Genomic DNA, 21361 nt, shown 5'->3' with positions numbered 1-21361 from the left:
ACTGGCGACGCCGGCAAGGAGAAGATCCTCTCGGTGAGCTTCTCCATCCCTCCCTCTCCCTCCCTTCCCACTCATCGATCTGGTGGTTCTGTTCGGGCAATGTCTTATCTTCTTCCCCTGCGGAGGCCCAAGTCTCACTCTTGTGGCTGCCCCATCTGGTGATCAGCCCTTCTCCCATGATGCCACGGCAGATGCGTCCGGCAACAGAGAGCATCTCGGGGAGTAGGGGACGATGCAGGATTGCAGGTGGCCACGAGTGTCAGCTTTTAGTTGTCTCTTCCCCACCAACTAAATCCTTCTCAAGTTGATCTGAAGGTTCTGGTTTGCAGCTATTGTACCATCGATCCATATCTAGTTCTGAGGTAACGCCTTACAGCAAATCATTGTGTGTGTGGTGTTGCCATTACGTAAGTGGCAACTTTAGTTTGAGTCGTTAGAGTTTTCAGAGCAGGAATCTTGCAAATTATCCTAGGGTTGATTTGCTTCCTCTGGGAATTAGTAGACAATTCCCTATCCGATTCCATGCTCTGAATATGACTTAAAACAATCCAAGACGCCTTTGAGTTAGTACCGCAGTCTCTCTAAGATGATTGTGTTCAGAGTTTCAGTCCACATCTCCAGTATGGGCTGTGAACATTTGAATTAATATAATTCGTTTTAATGTTTTTCGCAGTCCTAATGTTTGGGTTGTGAGTGTCTATAATTAAGACAAGTTTCATTCAACTGAGTTCAGACTGGTGTGGTTAACCGTCACCAAAGGATAAACAATAGCTTGTTATGCAAATGGCTTTAAAGATAAAAATGGGTCGTGTCAAGAAATATTGAAAATAGTGCAGCAAGGCCCTGCTTGTACGCACTTATTTGGAGGGATTATAGAAGTCAAGCCTTTTTTTAGTCTTGCTGCAAAATTGAGCTAAGCAATAGGGAGTTTCTTGAAACCCTGAATGAGGAGATGAGACTTTTTAGTTTGAATTTCACTGGCTGATATTCTTTTTTTTAAGTAAATGGCGAGAATTGATATCTTGGGTTCAGTCACAGATAAGTGTTTTGAGGCAAGTTGGATGCTTCTTCGGATAGATATGCTTGGAAACCATATACTAAAGAGTCTCTTTACTGTGTACTCTTTATATTTAGCTTTATACTAATGGACACACCACACTAACTTTTTCTAGAAATTTCGTAAAGTGAAGTGGTTATATGGTATCTGTGTAAACGGCTTGTGCTTACCAAACATGTTTTGTACTCCAAAGTAGTCAGTTTATCACTTGTTTTCCTGCTATTTCTCATTATGTTTGGCTGTTCAGCACTTGGCTGTATGTTTTTCGAAAAAAATTAAGGCTGCTTGCTACTATGGAAATGGCGCATTTGAAATAAGAAACAATGCCCCTATCTCCTAACCAGATTTGGTGTTCACCAATTTTCCGTTGGATTTGCTTTTGGTCTTGCATAATGGTGGAGGAGCAAACTTTTTGGAAGCCGACTCTCGTTGAGCTTGATATTTTTCATGTGCAAGAGGATGAGTAGTTGCTAACGGACTTCCTAACCAGCTGGTGTTGTAAGCTGGTTAACTTAGATTCTAACCCTTTTATGCTTGCTGGATATCTCGTTACTGGCTTCATCGCCATCAAGACCTGACTATGCTAATTTGACCTTGTTTAGTTGAAAGGAGGACTTGTATTAATACCCATACATGATGATATACATATAAGATTTCCAGTACATATAGTTACTTGCATGTAAGTCCATTTATATCGCTATTTTTCATTTCATTATAGAACAAATCATTTTCTGACCATTATTTTTAATGGTACGATCAATAAAGATTTAGTGGTGATATGTAAAATTTTATAACCGACATCCAAATCTATTACCTCAAGGTATTTTTTGGTTGAGGTATTGAACTTGTTTCTAGTACATCTCTGGTATATGTGCTTGTTCAAGAATTTATCATATAGAAGGGTGGGACTAACCATGCATCTCCATTCTAGTTATGAATTAGATGAAGCTCGACCATGGCTTCTTATGCTTGTTGGGATGACTTAGCCTTCCTGCTCCCTTAGCTCTTCTATTTACATAATTGATATCGTGAGAAAATATGTCCGATTGAGACAAGAATATGAGATAGTAGTGTTTTTATTGCTTATGCTCTCTTAAAGTTTTTCACAGTTCGCTGCCTAGTTCTAAAGGTAATACACACATGTTTTCTTCATGCCGTTTCTTTTCATTCAGCACTATATTTCTCTACTCACTCCATTTTCAGCTTTCTAATGTAAGTATACAACAGATTCTATGCCAAGTGAATTTATATGCCATTCATTTAATATATTACATTCCTGGCAACCTGTAGTGCCGTAATCATCTATAGCTGAAAATACTAAAAAGAAAACAAAGCACTAATGGATAGAAACCCTCCCTAATATATTCAGATGTGCAATCTTATTAAACACATGTTCCGAAAGCTTGTATTTCTTACTCGTTGTAATTTTCCAGGTACATGAAGCCATACGGTTATTCTTAGATTGTGTGTGATATTAGGCGGACATCGCACCATGCCATTAATTTAGATTTTTTCCTTACATGCTTGTTTCTGTACAGGTATGGATAAAACTTATCAATTCATTTGTTGAGGACTAGAAGCTTATGAAGCAAATTGAATGCTGAATTTGGTAGTTCCGAAATAGCCAGCTCTCGCCCTGCAAAAGAAAAGGATGATCTTCACATCATGAAGAAAGGATAAGTTCTCATCACATCGGAATGTGCCCCCCCAAGGTCGCTGACGAGATGATCTTCACACTGTGTTGCCTAATAATCCACGCCATATAATTTATAGCACCATGTCTTGTAATTTATACATGTACCTATGTTCCATTAATTCTTGATTTTACACGATACGTTGGGAACCTGTCTACTTACGTCTCTTGAGTATCTGTTTTTGGTTAAACACGGATGGATTCTGTATTATTTTTACATCCACGTTACATATAATTTTGTGGACCATGAGCTGGTGATGATTTGTTATGTCCTCTTTCTTTAATAGGATAATATCGCTGGCCGGGCTGAATTTGTTCTTATTCTCGTCAAATTCTAAATTTCACTAAGATTGTCTGTAGCAACATGTAGCTTCATATATATAATCCTCTTACGTAGGCTACAATTTTTTACATCACATGCACATTGATTTCCAGGTTCGGACGTAATTTTAGGTACTAGCTTTACGTTACATGCGGTTGAGCGGGTTACATGCGGCTGAGCGGGCGGAACAAGCGCGGGCAGATCGCTCCTGGCAGAATCTTATGTCAGCGTGCCGTATTTTTACCTCACTTGGTGTACGCAGTACGCACGGGGCGGGTGGATGGAGCGGCTCGTCGCTAGGCTGGCTCGGGTGCAGAATAATATTCTGCTCCCTGGGAGTCAAATAGCGCGTCTCTATATGTTCATCAATTTTTACTAGGAAATAATATTTTTATGGTCTATGTAAAAAAGAGAAAATTTATCTTCTAAAAAGCGACCATTTTTTCTAAAAATAACTTTGTGCGCGCGTAACACGTAAAGATGTATGTGCGATTTTTTCTTTTTTTAAATTTCAATATATGTTTAACATGTATTTCAAAATAAAGGGAGCATATGCTCCCATCTACGTTATACATGCACCACCGATGCACACTAACTATCCCAAAATAATACTTTATTTGTTAACTATTTTACTTTACTCCTTTTGTTTCACGATTCTTACCTCGAATTTAAATGTATAGCTTTCTACAAAGGATTATATTTCAATACGATGGCAATAACCCTTTAAGATTTTAAAACGTACTGTAGATTAGATGAGGACCAACAAAAAGGAGTAAAACCAACAAAGAAAACATGTATGGATATATACAATCAGGAAAGAAGCTGAAATATCTAAAGGGATATAATGTTTCACTAAAATTAGTTATGTGTCTCCACACGTCACAGCTGTGAGCTGAGTGTAGACGACAGGTGTGAGGTGAGTGTACACGCATCATCGACCAGAGAGTGTGAACAGAAACGAGTTGGGCAACTCTGGCACGGTGCGACCCACACGTGGCGGTTATGGTAGCAGCCCACTGAACCCAGGGTACCGGCCCGCCGTCCGTTGTTTATCACCACGCGCGAACAAATAGTGGTAACTCCCTCCTAATTTCCGCCGTTTCGTCTCTTCTTTCGCTTCTTCGGATCAGGAAAGTCTGCGTCTGCGTGTGTGTCCCAGGAAAACTTCAAATCGCGTCTCTCGGATCGCGGAAAGGCCACCGGACCTCCCGCTGAATTCTGGGTGATAATCTTTGGCCTGTTGGGGATTTTTATTTTGTGGTGCGACCACGAAGGGGACGGATCCGAGAGATTCGGGAGGTTGTTGCGCCGCACGCGTCGGGGAGGCATCTGATTGGTGAGGCGGACATGGTTGCCGGCCCGGAGGTCATGAATCAGGTCGTTCCCATGTTGGAGTCGTCGTTCCATCGGTGCCCCGTCAAGGGGGTCGAGGAGGTGGTGGTCGTCGGGGCAGCGGTGTCGCCGCCGCCGACGACGGTGGCGTCGCCCAAGGCCGAATCACTGCTGGACCTCGAGGTGCCCGATCTGGTGAGTTCTTGATTCTAGCTGAATAAGGGGTCTCCTTTTACTTCTTGTTCATTCAGTTTTATATAGTTCTTGTAACCCAGAGTCAATTGGTATGGCGATGTATGTCGTAAATCTGGGTGCTTCTCTGTCGGGATCACTCGTATATTCTCTGTGGCCTTGTACGATGATTCTTTAGACATCAGGAGCGCTTATCGTATGCGATTGAACAGCCAAATTTCGTTGTCAGCAGGTAAAATCAAATCACCTGTCCCTGTAGAATTGGTTCTAGTCAAGAGTGATTTTGTGGAAGTGACGAAACTACCTGCTTAAGAATTCAAAAAAATTCCCTTTTTCTGTTTCTAGTTTCTGATCTCGGTGTATTAACTGTTGATAGTGGTTGGGGTTTGGAATTACAAATGGATGGTGGAATCATTTCATTGATCTGTCTACCATAGCGTGGATAGTTTTATTGCTATATTGTTGAACGGGTTAATTAGGTGCATATTCATTGTTCGCCTAAGCAAAGTGTGATCCAACGTGACTAGTTCCATTCCTGCCCATAATAGGACAGTGGTAGTAGCTTGTTTGGAGTACTTTCAACTGTCAGTGGATAGTTTCACTGCTATATTGCCGGGCGTGTTGGGTCAATATTCATCGGTTGTCTACTCAAAGTGGGAACGTGGCTAGTTTCATTCCTGCCCATGAGAGGATAGGGTAGCTTGTTTGGAGTACTTTGAGTTATCTGTTGTTGTGATTCACGGTAGCTTTTGCGTTGGATTACAAATCTGTATGCTTAACTATTAATTCAGTATCGGCATGTTTACTCAGTGATATTCATAACGTTAGAATCTATTTTGTGAATGTATGGCCATGTAACGGTTGGCAACCCAAATGTCAATTTAACACTTGAAGTTACACTTTCCTGAGATATAGTTTAGTGGAGCGTGTCTCTGTTCACAGCAGCATAGTTATCAGTTGTCTGCTCGATGCAGGAGTTGAAGACATCACCGCAGACTCTAAATTTTGTCCCCAACATTAGATCTGGTAGCTTTGCTGATATTGGACCCAGGCGGTACATGGAAGATGAACACATCAGAATTGATGACCTTTCTGGCCATCTTGGCTCACTGCTGGTGTGCCCAGCGCCTAATGCCTTCTATGGGGTATGCAGGACCTTCTATTATTATTTTTCGTCATAATATGATTCTTCTGTACTCTCTGAACTAATTGTGTTGTTTGTTAGTAGGTTTTTGATGGCCATGGGGGTTCAGATGCAGCAGCCTACATGAAAAGGCATGCCATGAGGTTGTTCTTTGAGGATTCAGAATTCCCAAATGCAATAGAAGAAGATGATTTTTTTTCGGAATCTGTCGAGAATGCAATCCGCAAAGGATTCTTGAGTGCAGACCTTGCTCTTGCAGATGATTCAGTCATCAGCAGATCTTCTGGAACAACAGCTCTTACAGCTTTGATCTTTGGAAGGTAAGATGAGCATGCAGTCAAAGCCTCTATAGCTACAGTCTGTGATACACAATGGTTGTGTTTTACTTGTCCATGCTAACTTCCTTATATTCTTCCCATCTCCCAGGCAGTTATTGGTTGCGAATGCTGGGGATTGCCGAGCAGTACTATGTAGGAAAGGCATTGCTGTGGAGATGTCTTGCGATCACAGGCCAACTTATGATGCAGAGCGCCAAAGGGTGACTGATTGTGGAGGATATATTGAGGATGGCTACCTCAATGGAGTACTATCCGTGACTCGGGCTCTAGGTGATTGGGACATGAAAATGCCTCAAGGCTCACCGTCACCCCTCATTGCCGAGCCAGAGTTTCGGCAGACAATCCTCTCCGAGGATGATGAGTTCCTCATTATAGGCTGCGATGGCATATGGGACGTCATGACTAGCCAGCAAGCGGTGACCCTAGTCCGCAAGGGGCTCCGACGGCATGATGACCCTGATCGGTGCGCGAGGGAGCTCGCCATGGAGGCCAAGAGGCTCCAAACCTTTGACAATCTCACTGTGATTGTCATTTGCTTTGCCTCTGAGCTCAGCGGGTGCTTGCTGCCTTCGGAACAGGCGCCATCCAGGCGGATAAGATCTTGCAAGAGCTTGTCTGCAGAGGCCCTTTGCAACCTGAGGAGATTGCTAGAATCTGATCAGTAGATGATGCTGTAGTATTGAGATCTTGCAAGGGTTTGTCTGCTGAGGCCCTTCGCAACCTGAGAAGATTTATAGAATCTGATCAGTAGACGATGCTGTAGGGCTCTTGTTGTCCTGTTGGTGTAGGTGCCTCGTACGGCTGTTACGCAGCCAGCAATTTTGTAGGGTATGTTGCAGTTCTTTTTTTTCCTGTTCGGTATTATTTTGGTGTACATACTCAACTGGTTCCATGTACCGTTGATCAGTTGTACTCAACTGGTTCCACGTACCGTTGATCAGTTCGTTGGTGAATCTTTTTCTTTTGACTCCAATCTAGCGTGGACGTATGAGTGGCAGCGCCTAGCGTGACACGAAAGTTACCACGGAAAAAATCTGTATGAGCCCTGACAACTTCGCAACGAGGCTATGCAAAAACTAGAGTTACAACCTGACCGTCAATGAAAATAAAATCGTGTTTTCACGAATTCCCTGTCTCTGTATGGTGATTCATCAATTTTTAAATAGAAGTGATTCATCAATTCGATAGCCCGTCTCTGTGTGGTGATTCATCAATTCGGTAGCCCTGATGGGGGCATTGGTTATGTGTTTATACTAGGTGAGAAAAGCCCTCACCCTGGTATACAAGAATATGGTCAGTTGGTGTACTATACCGTATCGATATGTGTAAACTTTGTATTAAAATTCTAACACCCCCTCTTAATCTAACTTTCCCATTGTGTTTAAACTCATTTAAGTTCTTTATATCTAAGATTTTATACGACCTGATCTTTAGGGGAGATGAGCTTTATTTCCTTTTGTGAATGAGTGGAGATGAACTTGTCTACAACTCTTTCTCGAACGAAAGTGACAGCCAATCTCAACGAGCTTAGAGCATCTCCAGTCGCGTCCCCCAAACCGTCCCCCAAACCGCGCCGGATTGAGCGTTTGGGGGACGTGTTTTGCTCGTACCGCGTTTGGGGGACGTCGCTCCCCAGCCGCGTCCCCCAAACGCCGCCCCCAAATGAATATTTGTGCAGGAAAATAAAGGTTTTCATTCAATTTTGATTATATATTACAAAGTTTGAATGAAAACGGCTAGATTTCATCTAAACCTAGGCTATCGACCGCCCGGCGGCGCGTTCGACGGCCCCGCCCCGTCGTCGCCTCCCCTACGCCGCAGCTCCTCCTGCGCGCGCCTCCTCTCCTTGCGTTCGGCGGTGGCCGGACGGTGCCGCTCCCGCCGATAGTCCTCCTCCGCCCTCCCTCGCCGGGCCGGCGGGAGGGAGAGCTCGATGGCGCGACGAATCTCCGCCTCTTCGCGGGCACGGGCGTCGTCCTGGAGCTTCTTCTCCGACTCGAAGGACTCGACGAGGGCGCGTTGCTGATCGGCCGTCTCGTCCGGGTGCGGGGCGTCGTCGTCGGACCAGTCGAACTCGTCGTCGTCGTCGTCCTCCACCTCGGTCTCCTCCGCCTCGGCCTCCTCCTCCATTGGCGCCTCCTCCTCCACATCTGTTGGCGCCTCCATCATCGCCGCCGCATACGCGTCGGCCGCCGCCAACTGCTCCGCCCGCCTCCCCATAGCGCCGTAAGCGCCGACTCCCGCTGTCGACGCTCCTCCGCCGTCGCCTCGCTCGCTGGAGCTCGATCGACTCACGCCGCCGGCGCTCGATCGAGTCACGCCGTTCACGGAACAGCGCATGCCGCTCATCGCGGCGGCGCCGGCGCTCGTCAGCCCATCGCTGCTCCATCTCCTCCCGGTACCGGCGCCGTCGCGCCTCTTGTCCCGTCGAGGCGTCGAACGCCGCAACGGTGTCGCACTCGTCTGCTCCTGCCACGCTGCTGCCGCCGCGGCCTCCTCGGCGGCGGAGGCGAGGGCGGAGAACGCCGCAAGATCCGCCGCCTGCTGCGCCTCACGCCGCTCGGCGGGCCTCCTCCTCGAGTGCCTCCTCGAGTGCCGCACGCCGCAGCCGGCTCGTCAATGGAGGAGACGGCGGTGGAGGGAAGTGGCCATCGCCGGGGCGGTTCGCCATTGCCACTGGTGATGGAGGAGACGGCTGTGGAGCGACGAGGGCTGTGTTTGTTGCCGGCGGGGTGTGGTGGCTACCATTGATGAGCCGGGAGACATTTTATAGACGCCGGCGTCGGGAAGAAAGCGCGGGAACAGACGAGAAGAGGCGGGAAGATCGCGTGGGAACGGGCGGTGGCGTGCGAACGCCGGCGACGCGTGGAGGCCGCGCAGCACCGACGAGACGTCTCGCCTGCCCCTCCGTCGCCATTAAGGCAAAGATGCCGCCGTGTGTCACTGCGCGCGAATAACTTCCGTCGCGAGGTAGGCGACGGTTAGGTTAAAATTAACCGTGCCGCCGACGCGTCGGCCCCGCCACTCCCCGCCTCGCTTTTCGTTGTGTCCGGCGTCCCCGGAGCGTCCCCTGTGGGACGGGGGCGGGCTCGGGGCGCCGGACACCGTATCGGGCCGCGCCGGACAAAAAAGGGCTTTGGGGGACGCGGCTGGAACGCTTTTTTTGTCCGGCGCGCCCCAAATCGCTTTAGGGGACGGTTTGGGGGACGCGACTGGAGATGCTCTTATGAGCATGAAAGACATGATTTGCTGATAAGTAGCACCAATATTATCACACAAGAGATATGGTCTTCGTTTTAGAGAGGCTCCAAATTCTCTAATCAATGTTTTAACTCAAAGTGTTAGAACAAGATACTTTGGCTTGTTTTCTCGCACTCCCAGAAATTATATTAGGATAAAAAATTCAGCAAATCCTCATGTATCATCAAGACAGCTTGCCCAGTCTGTATCGTGAATTCTTAAGTCTGTGACCAACCTTCAAAGTATCTTTTAGTATCCTCTTTCTATTAGAGTGTTGACATGCGTTTTTGCCTTAAAAAGTGAAAATTTGAAGATGGCCTCAAAATGAAAAATTATAGATACCAAAGTTGTGCGTCTCGTCGAGACAAGCAATTTTGCTTTTTGAGTCATCGCGATCCGAGCTAGTATGCAACTTGTGGAGCCAAAATACAGCAGAAACCTGAATTACCGAGTCTGGGGCGCTCGACCATAGAGGCCTCTATGGTTAGGCGCGAACCGAGCCGGGGCTGAGGAAAAAAGTCGAAATTGATCTTTTTTGTTGCGACCTCAATTGAACGATCAAGATAAGCTCAGATGAAAAAGTTGTCAACATGAAAGTTCTTCGTTTTTGCGAGACGAACAACTTTGCTGTTTACGGGATTTTGATCCGAGATCGTTTACTGCCTTAAAAATGGCACGAAAGGTGCAGGAACGTTTCTGACCGAACAGTTACGGAAATTTCAGGTTTACTTGTTCGAGTTGCCCTAATTAGGGTTTGTGACGTGAATCCAACCGTCTATCTTGCACGGAAAGTCCAGCCGCTCTTTATATACATGAAGGGTGACGGACGATTGAACAACAACACACAATCGCAAAACCAATCTACAAACCCTTACTTTTTCTCTCTCGTTCTTGTTTTCTGCTCTTCGTTCATCGGTGTTCTTCGTGTTGGAGAGCTTCGATCTGTGAGGTTCTAGGGGCGGGCGAACCGACCTAGGGCAGCCCATCACCGCTGTACGCCCAGACGGGGTCTCTCCCGGGCATGTGAGGTTTCGGGTCTTCAAAAGAGCCCGCCGGACTGTCGTGTTGATACGTCTCAAACGTATCCATAATTTCTTATGTTCCATGCTACTTTTATGATGATACTCACATGTTTTATACACATTATATGTCATATTTATGCATTTTCCGGCACTAACCTATTGACGAGATGCCGAAGAGCCGATTGTTGTTTTCTGTCTGCTTTTGGTTTCAGAAATCCTAGTAAGGAAATATTCTCGGAATTGGACGAAATCAACGCCCAGGGTCCTATTTTTGCACGAAGCTTCCAGAAGTCCGAAGAGGAGACGAAGTGGGGCCACGGGGCACCGCCACAGTAGGGCGGCGCGGCCAACAGGGGGCCCGCGCGGCCCTGTTGTGTGGGCCCCCGTGGCGCCTCCTGACCTGCCCTTCCGCCTACTTAAATCCTTCGTCGCGAAACCCCCAGTACCGAGAGCCATGATACGGAAAACCTTCCAGAGACGCCGCCGCCGCCAATCCCATCTCGGGGGATTCAGGAGATCGCCTCCGGCACACTGCCGGAGAGGGAATCATCTCCTGGAGGTCTCTTCATCGCCATGATCGCCTCCGGATCGATGTGTGAGTAGTTCACCCTGGACTATGGGTCCATAGCAGTAGCTAGATGGTTGTCTTCTCCTCATTGTGCTATCATGTTAGATCTTGTGAGCTGCCTATCATGATCAAGATCATCTATTTGTAATCCTTCATGTTGTGTTTGTTGGGATCCGATGAATATTGAATACTATGTCAAGTTGATTATCAATCTATCATATATGTTATTTATGTTCTTGCATGCTCTCCGTTGCTAGTAGAGGCGGCCAAGTTGATACTTGTGACTCCAAGAGGGAGTATTTATGCTCGATAGTGGGTTCATGCCTCCATTAAATGCTGGGACGATGACGAGAAAGTTCTAAGGTTGTGGATGTGCTTGTTGCCACTAGGGATAAAACATCGATGCTTTGTCTAAGGATATTTGTGTTGATTACATTACGCACCATATTTAATGCAATTGTCCGTTGTTTACAACTTAATACTGGAGGGGTTCGGATGATAACCTTGAAGGTGTACTTTTTAGGCATAGATGCATCGTTGGATAGCGGTCTATGTACTTTGTCGTAATGCCCTGATTAAATCTCATAGTACTCATCATGATATATGTATGTGCATTGTTATGCCTTCTTTATTTGTCAATTGCCCAAGCTGTAATTTGTTCACCCAACATCCGCTTATCTTATGGGAGAGACACCACTAGTGATCCGTGGACCCCGGTCCTATTCTTTACATCCGAAATACAATCTACTGCAATTGTTCTTTACTTGTTCTTCGCAAACAACCATCATCATCCACACTATACATCTAATCCTTTGTTTACAGCAAGCCGGTGAGATTGACAACCTCACCTGTTATGTTGGGGCAAAGTTCTATGATTGTGTTGTGCGAGGTTCCACGTTGGCGCCGGAATCCCTGGTGTTGCGCCGCACTACACTCCTCCGCCATCAACCTTCAACGTGCTTCTTGACTCCTACTGGTTCGATAAACCTTGGTTTCTTTCTGAGGGAAAACTTGCTGATGTGCGCATCACACCTTCCTCTTGGGGTTCCCAACGGACGTGTCATCTACGCGCATCAAGACTGTTTTCTGGCGCCGTTGCCGGGGAGATCAAGACTCGCTGCAAGGGAAGTCTTCCACTTCCAATCTCTTTACTTTGTTTTTGTCTTGCTTTATTTTATTTTATTTACTGCTTTGTTTGCTCTCTATATGAAAAACACAAAAAAATTAGTTGCTAGTTTTACTTTATTTACTGTCTTGTTCTCTATATCAAAAACACAAAAAAATTAGTTACTTGCATTTACTTTATTTAGTTTGCTTTATTTACTACTGCTAAAATGGGTACTTGTTGAGAATACTAAGTTGTGTGACTTCACTAGCACAAATAATAATGATTTCTTATGCACACCTATTGCTCCACTCGCTACTACTGACAGGAATTCTTTGAAATTAAACCTGCTTTCTTGAATCTTGTTATGAGAGAGCAATTTTCTAGTGTTAGTTACGATGATGCTGCTGCCCATCTTAATAATTTTGTTGAACTATGTGAAATACAAAAGTATAAGGATGTAGATGGTGACATTATAAAATTGAAATTGTTTCCTTTCTCCTTAAGAGGAAGAGCTAAAGATTGGTTGCTATCTCTGCCTAGAAATAGTATTGATTCATGGACTAAATGTAAGGATGATTTTATTGGTAGATATTATCCTCCCGCTAAAATTATATCTTTGAGAAGTAGCATAATGAATTTTAAGCAATTAGATAATGAACATGTTGCTCAAGCATGGGAGAGAATGAAATCTTTGGTAAAGAATTGCCCAACCCATGGACTGACTACTTGGATGATCATCCAAACCTTTTATGCGGGATTGAATTTTTCTTCGCGGAACCTATTGGATTCAGCTGCTGGAGGTACCTTTATGTCCATCACTTTGGGGGCGGCAACAAAGCTTCTTGATGATATGATGACAAATTACTCTGAATGGCACACGAAAAGAGCTCCACAAGGTAAGAAGGTAAATTCTGTTGAAGAAACCTCCTCCTTGAGTGATAAGATTGATGCTATTATGTCTATGCTTGTGAATGGTAGATCTAATTTTGATCCTAATAATGTTCCTTTAGCTTCATTGGTTGCCCAAGAAGAACATGTTGATGTGAATTTCATTAAAAATAATAATTTCAACAACAATGCTTATAGTGAATAATTCTGGTAACAACTATAGGCCATATCCTTCTGCTAATGGTAATAGTTATGATAATTCTTATGGGAATTCTTACAAAAATAATAGGAGTGTACCCCCTGGTCTTGAAGCCATGCTTACAGAATTTATTAGTACACAAACTGCTTTTAACAAATCTGTTGAGGAAAAGCTCGATAAAATTGATATTCTTGCTTCTAAGGTTGATAGTCTTGCCTCTGATGTTGATCTTTTAAAATTGAAAGTTATGCCTAATAAGGATATTGATAATAAGATTGTCACTACAGAAAATGCCATCCAAGTTCGAATTAATGAGAATATTAGATTGATGGCTGAATTGCATGCTAGGTGGGAAAGACAAGAAAATGAAAAACTAGCTAAAGAGAATAATATAGCTAAAGTTTGGACTATTACCACCACTAGTAATGTTAATGATTCACATGTTGCTACACCTCCTACTATCAATGGTAAAATAATTGGTGTTGACAATGTTACTACTCCTAGTGCAAAGCGTGCAAAATTGCCTGAAACTGCTAAAACTGTTGAAATTGATAAAACTGCTGAAATTTTTCAAAATATTGGGGACAATGATCCCTTTGCTGTAGATCATAATGGTTTAGACTTTGATGATTGTCACATCTCTGAAGTTATAAAGTTCTTACAAAAGCTTGCTAAAAGTCCCAATGCTAGTGCTATAAATTTGGCCTTCACAAAACACATTACAAATGCTCTCATAAAAGCTAGAGAAGAGAAACTAAAACTTGAAACCTCTATTCCTAGGAAGTTGGAAGATGGTTGGGAGCATATCATTAAGATGAGGGTCAATGATTTTCATTGTAATGCTTTATGTGATCTTGGTGCAAGTATTTCTGTTATGCCTAAGAAAATTTATGATATGCTTGACTTGCCACCATTGAAAAATTGTTATCTGGATGTTAATCTTGTTGATAATGCTATAAAGAAACCTTTGGGGAGGATTGATAATGTTCGTATTATGGTTAACAATAACCTTTTCCCCGTTGATTTTGTTGTCTTGGATATTGAATGCAATGCATCTTGTCCCATTATATTGGGAAGACCTTTTCTTCGAACTGTTGGTGCTACCATTGATATGAAGGAAGGTAATATTAAATATCAATTTCCTCTCAAGAAAGGTATGGAACACTTCCCTAGAAAGAGAATGAAGTTACCTTATGATTCTATTATTAGAACAAATTATGATATTGATGCTTCGTCTCTTGATGTTACTTGATTCACACTTTCGGCGCCTAGGCGAAAGGCGTTAAAGAAAAGCGCTTATGGGAGACAACCCATTATTTTACTTCTGCACTTTATTTTATATTTGAGTCTTGGAATTTGTTTACTACTGTAGAAATCTCTCCTTATCTTTATTTTATTGTATTGGTGTGCCAAGTAAAGTCTTTGATAGTAAAGCCAACACTAGATTTGGATTGCTGCGCAGGAACAGATTTCTTGCTGTCACGAATTTGAGCAGTAGTCCCTGTAGAAAAATCAAAAAAATCTGCCAATTTACGTGCGTGATCTTCAGATATGTACGCAACTTTCATTAAATTTGGGAATTTTCATCTGAGCAAGTCTGGTGCCACTTTAAAATTCGTCTTTACGAACTGTACTGTTTTGACAGATTCTGCCTTTTATTTCGCATTGCCTGTTTTGCTATGTTTGATGGATTTCTTTGTTCCATTAACTTTCAGTAGCTTTGTGCAATGTCCAGAAGTGTTAAGAATGATTATGTAACCTCTGAATATATGAATTATGCACTGACCCTCTAATGAGTTTGTTTCGAGTTTGGTGTGGAGGAAGTTTTCAAGGGTCAAGAGAGGAGGATGATACAATATGATCAAGAAGAGTGAAAAGTCAAAGCTTGGGGATGCCCCAGTGGTTCATCCCTGCATATTTTAAGAAGACTCAATCGTCTAAGCTTGGGGATGCCCAAGGCATCCCTTCTTCATCGACAACTTATCGGGTTCCTCTAGTGAAACTATATTTTTATTCCATCACATCTTATGTGCTTTACTTGGAGCGTCTGTTTGTTTTTATTTTTATTTTTGTTTGAATAAATCGGATCCTAGCATTCTTTGTTTGGGAGAGAGACACGCTCCGCTGTTTCGTATGAACACATGTGTTCTTAGCTTCATCTTTAATGTTCATTGCGAAATTTGAACTACTTCATTCATTGATATATGGTTGGAAATAGAAAATGCCGCATGTGGTAAATGGTTTAATGTCTTGAATAATGTGATACTTGGCAATTATTGTGCTCATATAGATCTTGTTTAAGCTCTCGCATCATGTACCTTGTACCCATTAATGAATAACTACATAGAGCTTGTTAAAATCTGGTTTGCATGATTGATCTCTAGAGTCTAGATATTTTCTGGTTAAGGTGTTTGAACAACAAGGAGATAATATAAAGTCTTATAATAGTTACAATATGTTCATATGTGAGCTTTGCTGCACCTTTTATACTTGAGTTTGCTTCAAACAACCTTGCTAGCCTAGCCTTGTATTGAGAGGAATTCTTCTCGTGCATCCAAATCCTTGAGCCAATAACCATGCCACTTGTGTCCACCATACCTACCTACTACATGGTATTTCTCCGCCATTCCAAAGTAAATTACTTGAGTGCTACCTTTAAAATTTCTATTCTTTGTCTTTGCAATATATAGCTCATGGGACAAATAGCCTTAAAAACTATCGTGGTGAAGAATATGTACTTATGTGTCTTATTTCTTAATAAGTTGCTTGTTGAGCGGTAACCATGTTTACGAGGACGCCATCAACTTTTACCTTGTTGAATATCATGTGAATTGCTATGCATGTTCGTCTTGTATCGAAGTAAGAGCGATTTTCATGATCAAATGGTTTGAGTATGCATACTGTTAGAGAAGAACATTGGGCCGCTAACTAAAGCCATGATTCATGGTGGAAGTTTCAGTGTGGACAACCAATCCTCAATCTCTTATGAGAATATTAACTGTTGTTGAATTCTTATGCATTAAAGAGGAGTCCATTATCTGTTGTCTATGTTGTCCCGGTATGGATTTCTAAGTTGAGAATAATCAAAAGCGAGAAATCCAATGCGAGCTTTCTCCTTGGACCTTTGTACAGGCGGCATAGAGGTACCCCTTTGTGACACTTGGTTGAAACATATGCTATGTAATGATAATCCGTGTTAATCCAAGCTAATTAGGACAAGGTGCGAGCACTATTAGTATACTATGCATGAGGCTTGCAACTTATAAGATGTTTTATACATAACACATATGCTTTATTACTACCGTTGACAAAATTGTTTCTTGTTTTCAAAATGAAAAGCTCTAGCACAAATATAGTAATCAATGCTTCCCTCTGCGAAGGGCCCATCTTCTACTTTATTGTTGAGTTAGTTTGCCTATTCTTTCTATCTCAGAAGCAAACACTTGTATCAACTGTGTGCATTGATTCTTACATGTTTACTTATTGCACTTATTATATTGCTTTGTGTTGACAATTATCCATGAGATATATATGTTGAAGTTGAAAGCAACCGCTGAAACTTATATCTTCCTTTGTGTTGCTTCAATGCCTTTACTTCGAATTTATTGCTTTATGAGTAACTCTTATGCAAGTCTTATTGATGCTTGTCTTGAAAGTATTATTCATGAAAAGTCTTTGCTATATGATTCATTTGTTTACTCACTATCTTCATCATTGCTTCGAATCGCTGCATTCATCTCATATACTTTACAATAGTATGATCAAGATTATGATAGCATGTCACTTCAGAAATTATCTTTGTTATTGTTTACCTACTCGAGGGCGAGTAGGAACTAAGCTTGGGGATGCTTGATACGTCTCAAACGTATCTATAATTTCTTATGTTCCATGCTACTTTTATGATGATACTCACATGTTTTATACACATTATATGTCATATTTATGCATTTTCCGGCACTAACCTATTGACGAGATGCCGAAGAGCCAGTTGCTGTTTTCTGCTGTTTTTGGTTTCAGAAATCAACGCCCAGGGTCCTATTTTTGCATGAAACTTCCAGAAGTCCGAAGAGGAGACGAAGTGGGGCCACGGGGCGCCGCCACAGTAGGGCGGCGCAGCCAACAGGGGGCCCGCGCGGCCCTGTTGTGTGGGGCCCCCGTGGCGCCTCCTGACCTGCCCTTCCGCCTACTTAAAGCCTTCGTCGCGAAACCCCCAGTACCGAGAGCCATGATACAGAAAACCTTCCAGAGACGCCGCCTCCGCCAATCCCATCTCGGGGGATTCAGGAGATCGCCTTCGGCAACCTGCCGGGGAGGGGAATCATCTCCCGGAGGTCTCTTCATCGCCATGATCGCCCCCGGATCGATGTGTGAGTAGTTCACCCCTGGACTATGGGTCCATAACAGTAGCTAGATGGTTGTCTTCTCCTCATTGTGCTATCATGTTAGATCTTGTGAGCTGCCTATCATGATCAAGATCATCTATTTGTAATCCTTCATGTTGTGTTTGTTGGGATCCGATGAATATTGAATACTATGTCAAGTTGATTATCAATCTATCATATATGTTATTTATGTTCTTGCATGCTCTCCGTTGCTAGTAGAGGCTCCGGCCAAGTTGATACTTGTGACTCCAAGAGGGAGTATTTTTGCTTGATAGTGGGTTCATGCCTCCATTAAATGCAGGACGAGTGATGAGAAAGTTCTAAGGTTGTGGATGTGCTTGTTGCCACTAGGGATAAAACATCGATGCTTTGTCTAAGGATATTTGTGTTGATTACATTACGCACCATACTTAATGCAATTGTCACGTTGTTTACAACTTAATGCTGGAGGGGTTCGGATGATAACTCTGAAGGTGGACTTTTTAGGCATAGATGCATGCTTGGATAGCGATCTATGTACTTTGTCGTAATGCCCTGATTAAATCTCATAGTACTCATCATGATATATGTATGTGCATTGTTATGCCTTCTTTATTTGTCAATTGCCCAAGCTGTAATTTGTTCACCCAACATCCGCTTATCTTATGGGAGAGACAACGATACGTCTCCGACGTATCGATAATTTCTTATGTTCCATGCCACATTATTGATGATATCTACATGTTTTATGCATACTTTATGTCATATTTATGCATTTTCCGGCACTAACCTATTAACGAGATGCCGAAGAGCCGATTCTTGTTTTCTCGCTGTTTTTGGTTTCAGAAATCCTAGTAAGGAAATATTCTCGGAATTGGACGAAATCAACGCCCAGGGGCCTATTTTTGCACGAAGCTTCCAGAAGTCCGAGGGAGAGTCGAAGTGGGGCCACGAGGTGGCCAGACACCAGGGCGGCGCGACCCAAGCCTTGGCCGCGCCGGCCTGTTGTGTGGGCCCCTCGTGACGCCCCTTTACCTGCCCTTCCGCCTACATATAGTCTTCGTCGCGAAACCCCCAGTACGGAGAGCCACGATACGGAAAACCTTCCATAGACGCCGCCGCCGCCAATCCCATCTCGGGGGATTCAGGAGATCTCCTCCGGCACCCTGCCGGAGAAGGGAATCATCTCTCGGAGGACTCTTCACCGCCATGGTCGCCTCCGGAGTGATGAGTGAGTAGTTCACCCCTGGACTATGGGTCCATAGCAGTAGCTAGATGGTCGTCTTCTCCTTATGTGCTTCATTGTCGGATCTTGTGAGCCGCCTAACATGATCAAGATCATCTATCTGTAATGCTATATGTTGTGTTTGTTGGGATCCGATGGATAGATAATACTATGTTATGTTAATTATCAATCTATTACCTATGTGTTGTTTATGATCTTGCATGCTCTGCGTTATTAGTAGAGGCTCTGGCCAAGTTTTTACTCTTAACTCCAAGAGGGAGTATTTATGCTCGATAGTGGGTTCATGCCTCCATTAAATGCGGGACGATGATGAGAAAGTTCTAAGGTTGTGGATGTGCTGTTGCCACTAGGGATAAAACATTGATGCTATGTCCGAGGATGTAGCTATTGATTACATTACGCACCATACTTAATGCAATTGTCCGTTGTTTGCAACTTAATGCTGGAAGGGGTTCGGATGATAACCTCGAAGGTGGACTTTTTAGGCATAGATGCATGCTTGGATAGCGGTCTATGTACTTTGTCGTAATGCCCAATTAAATCTCACTATACTCATCATATCATGTATATGCATGGTCATGCCCTCTCTATTTGTCAATTGCCCAAGCTGTAATTTGTTCACCCAACATGCTATTTATCTTATGGGAGAGACACCTCTAGTGAGCTGTGGACCCCGGTCCATTCTTTTACATCGAATACAATCTACTTGCAATACTTGTTCTACTGTTTTCCGCAAACAATCATCATCCACACTATACATCTAATCCTTTGTTACGAGCAAGCCGGTGAGATTGACAACCTCACTATTTCGTTGGGGCAAAGTACTTTGGTTGTGTTGTGCGGGTTCCACGTTGGCGCCGGAATCCCTGGTGTTGCGCCGCACTACATCCCGCCGCCATCAACCTTCAACGTGCTTCTTGGCTCCTACTGGTTCGATAAACCTTGGTTTCTTACTGAGGGAAAACTTGCCGCTGTACGCATCACACCTTCCTTTTGGGGTTCCCAACGGACGCGTGTTGTACGCGTATCAGACACCACTAGTGATCTGTGGACCCCGGTCCTATTCTTTACATCTGAAATACAATCTACTGCAATTGTTCTTTACTGTTCTTCGCAAACAACCATCATCATCCACACTATACATCTAATCCTTTGTTTACGACAAGCCGGTGAGATTGACAACCTCACTGTTACGTTGGGGCAAAGTTCTGTGATTGTGTTGTGCAGGTTCCACGTTGGCGCCGGAATCCCTGGTGTTGCGCCGCACTACATTCCTCCGCCATCAACCTTCAACGTGCTTCTTGACTCCTACTGGTTCGATAAACCTTGGTTTCTTTCTGAGGGAAAACTTGTTGTTGTGCGCATCACACCTTCCTCTTGGGGTTCCCAACGGACGTGTCATCTACGCGCATCACCTGCGTATCGCGCTTCCGGCGAGCCTCCTCCGGCGACGTGTCTTGCGTATCGCGCTCGACGTCGGAGGTACACGGTGACGTGTTCGTGTGCGAACACACTTTTTGGCGACTCCGCTGGGGACGATCATCATGTCAGACGGCAAGCTACCCCAGCCTGCTGAGATTAGTGCCAAAAACATCATCAAGCCTAGCTTCGATGATCTTTCGGCGGAACAACTCGAAGCCTATGAGGCGCTCAAGAGGAAGCGTCAAGAGCAACTTGAGGCGCTGGAAAAGCAGCGCAAGGAGGAGTTTGAGGCTTTGAAGAAGAGGCAAGAGGAGGAAGACATAGAGATGTTCCTTGCAAGCATCAAGAAGGACCGCCAAGGCGGTGCCACTTCGCTTGGGGAGGTCAAGCTTCCACCATTGCTCGGCGTTCTAGCCGAGCCCTCTGTAAGTACTAGCTTGTTTTCTGCTGATCAATTGGCTTCAATTAATCATTATGCTACTGAGTCTAGTCGTCAAGCCTATGATGCCATGGTAGAATACTTGAAAGCTAGTAAAAACACGCCTCATGATACTTCTGTTAATGTTGGTACAAGCGCTGTTGTAGGAAACCCTAACCTAACATTACCTACTTCATCGGCAGTTCTTCGTGAGACGCCGATGAATCCTTACTTTAGCCAAGATAGTCAGATCATGACTGCGCCAACATGCCCTAGTCCTATTAGGAGTGTGCCTTATTCGGTGATACCACCGAATCAAGTCCCACGCCCAGTAGCCACAAACATGGCGCCAAATTTCAATTCGGTACCAGCAGCGCGAGTAAATCCCATGGCCAGTAATGCTATTGTTCCTGTGCAATTACCACAAGTAAATTCGTCCGCCATAGATGAAAACATGGCCACACTTAGCTCAGAATTGCAAAAGATGTTCTATGATAACTTCGGAATTGAGCCGAAGCCTGTAAGTCGGATGTATCAAAAACCTTATCCGGAATATTTCGATGCTTTACCGTACCCCCAAGGCTATAAGGTGCCTGATTTTGCTAAATTTAATGGGGTAGACAATAAGACAACTTGGGAACATGTTAGTCAATATTTAGCACAATTGGGAGAAGCTGGCAATACTGATCCTTTAAAAGTGCGTTTATTTCCCTTGTCTTTAACCGGTACCGCTTTTTCATGGTTTTCTGCTTTACCGTATGGTTCTATCAATACTTGGTATCATCTAGAAAAGAAATTTCATGAACACTTT

General features: G+C 43.9%; 1 protein-coding gene across 1 annotated transcript; it reads left to right on the top strand.

The window, feature by feature from the left end:
- The first annotated feature begins 4312 nt into the window (after positions 1-4312).
- Positions 4313-7051, top strand: LOC124666231 (probable protein phosphatase 2C 2). Its single transcript, XM_047203581.1, has 4 exons — positions 4313-4599; positions 5571-5741; positions 5825-6060; positions 6167-7051. The coding sequence occupies exons 1-4, from the start codon at positions 4420-4422 to the stop codon at positions 6741-6743; spliced, it is 1164 nt and encodes a 387-aa protein (XP_047059537.1). The 5' UTR covers positions 4313-4419; the 3' UTR covers positions 6744-7051.
- The last annotated feature ends 14310 nt before the right edge of the window (positions 7052-21361 follow it).

Source organism: Lolium rigidum, chromosome 6 (assembly GCF_022539505.1).
Source record: "Lolium rigidum isolate FL_2022 chromosome 6, APGP_CSIRO_Lrig_0.1, whole genome shotgun sequence".
Lineage (NCBI taxonomy): Eukaryota > Viridiplantae > Streptophyta > Magnoliopsida > Poales > Poaceae > Lolium > Lolium rigidum.
This window is presented reverse-complemented; position numbering and strand designations above follow the sequence as displayed.

Coding starts and splice junctions, on each gene's coding strand:
- LOC124666231 (XM_047203581.1), top strand. CDS start 4,420: ATGGTTGCCGGCCCGGAGGTCATGAATCAGGTCGTTCCCATGTTGGAG. Junction 5,742..5,824: donor CGCCTAATGCCTTCTATGGG/GTATGCAGGACC, acceptor GTTTGTTAGTAG/GTTTTTGATGGCCATGGGGG. Junction 6,061..6,166: donor ACAGCTTTGATCTTTGGAAG/GTAAGATGAGCA, acceptor CCCATCTCCCAG/GCAGTTATTGGTTGCGAATG.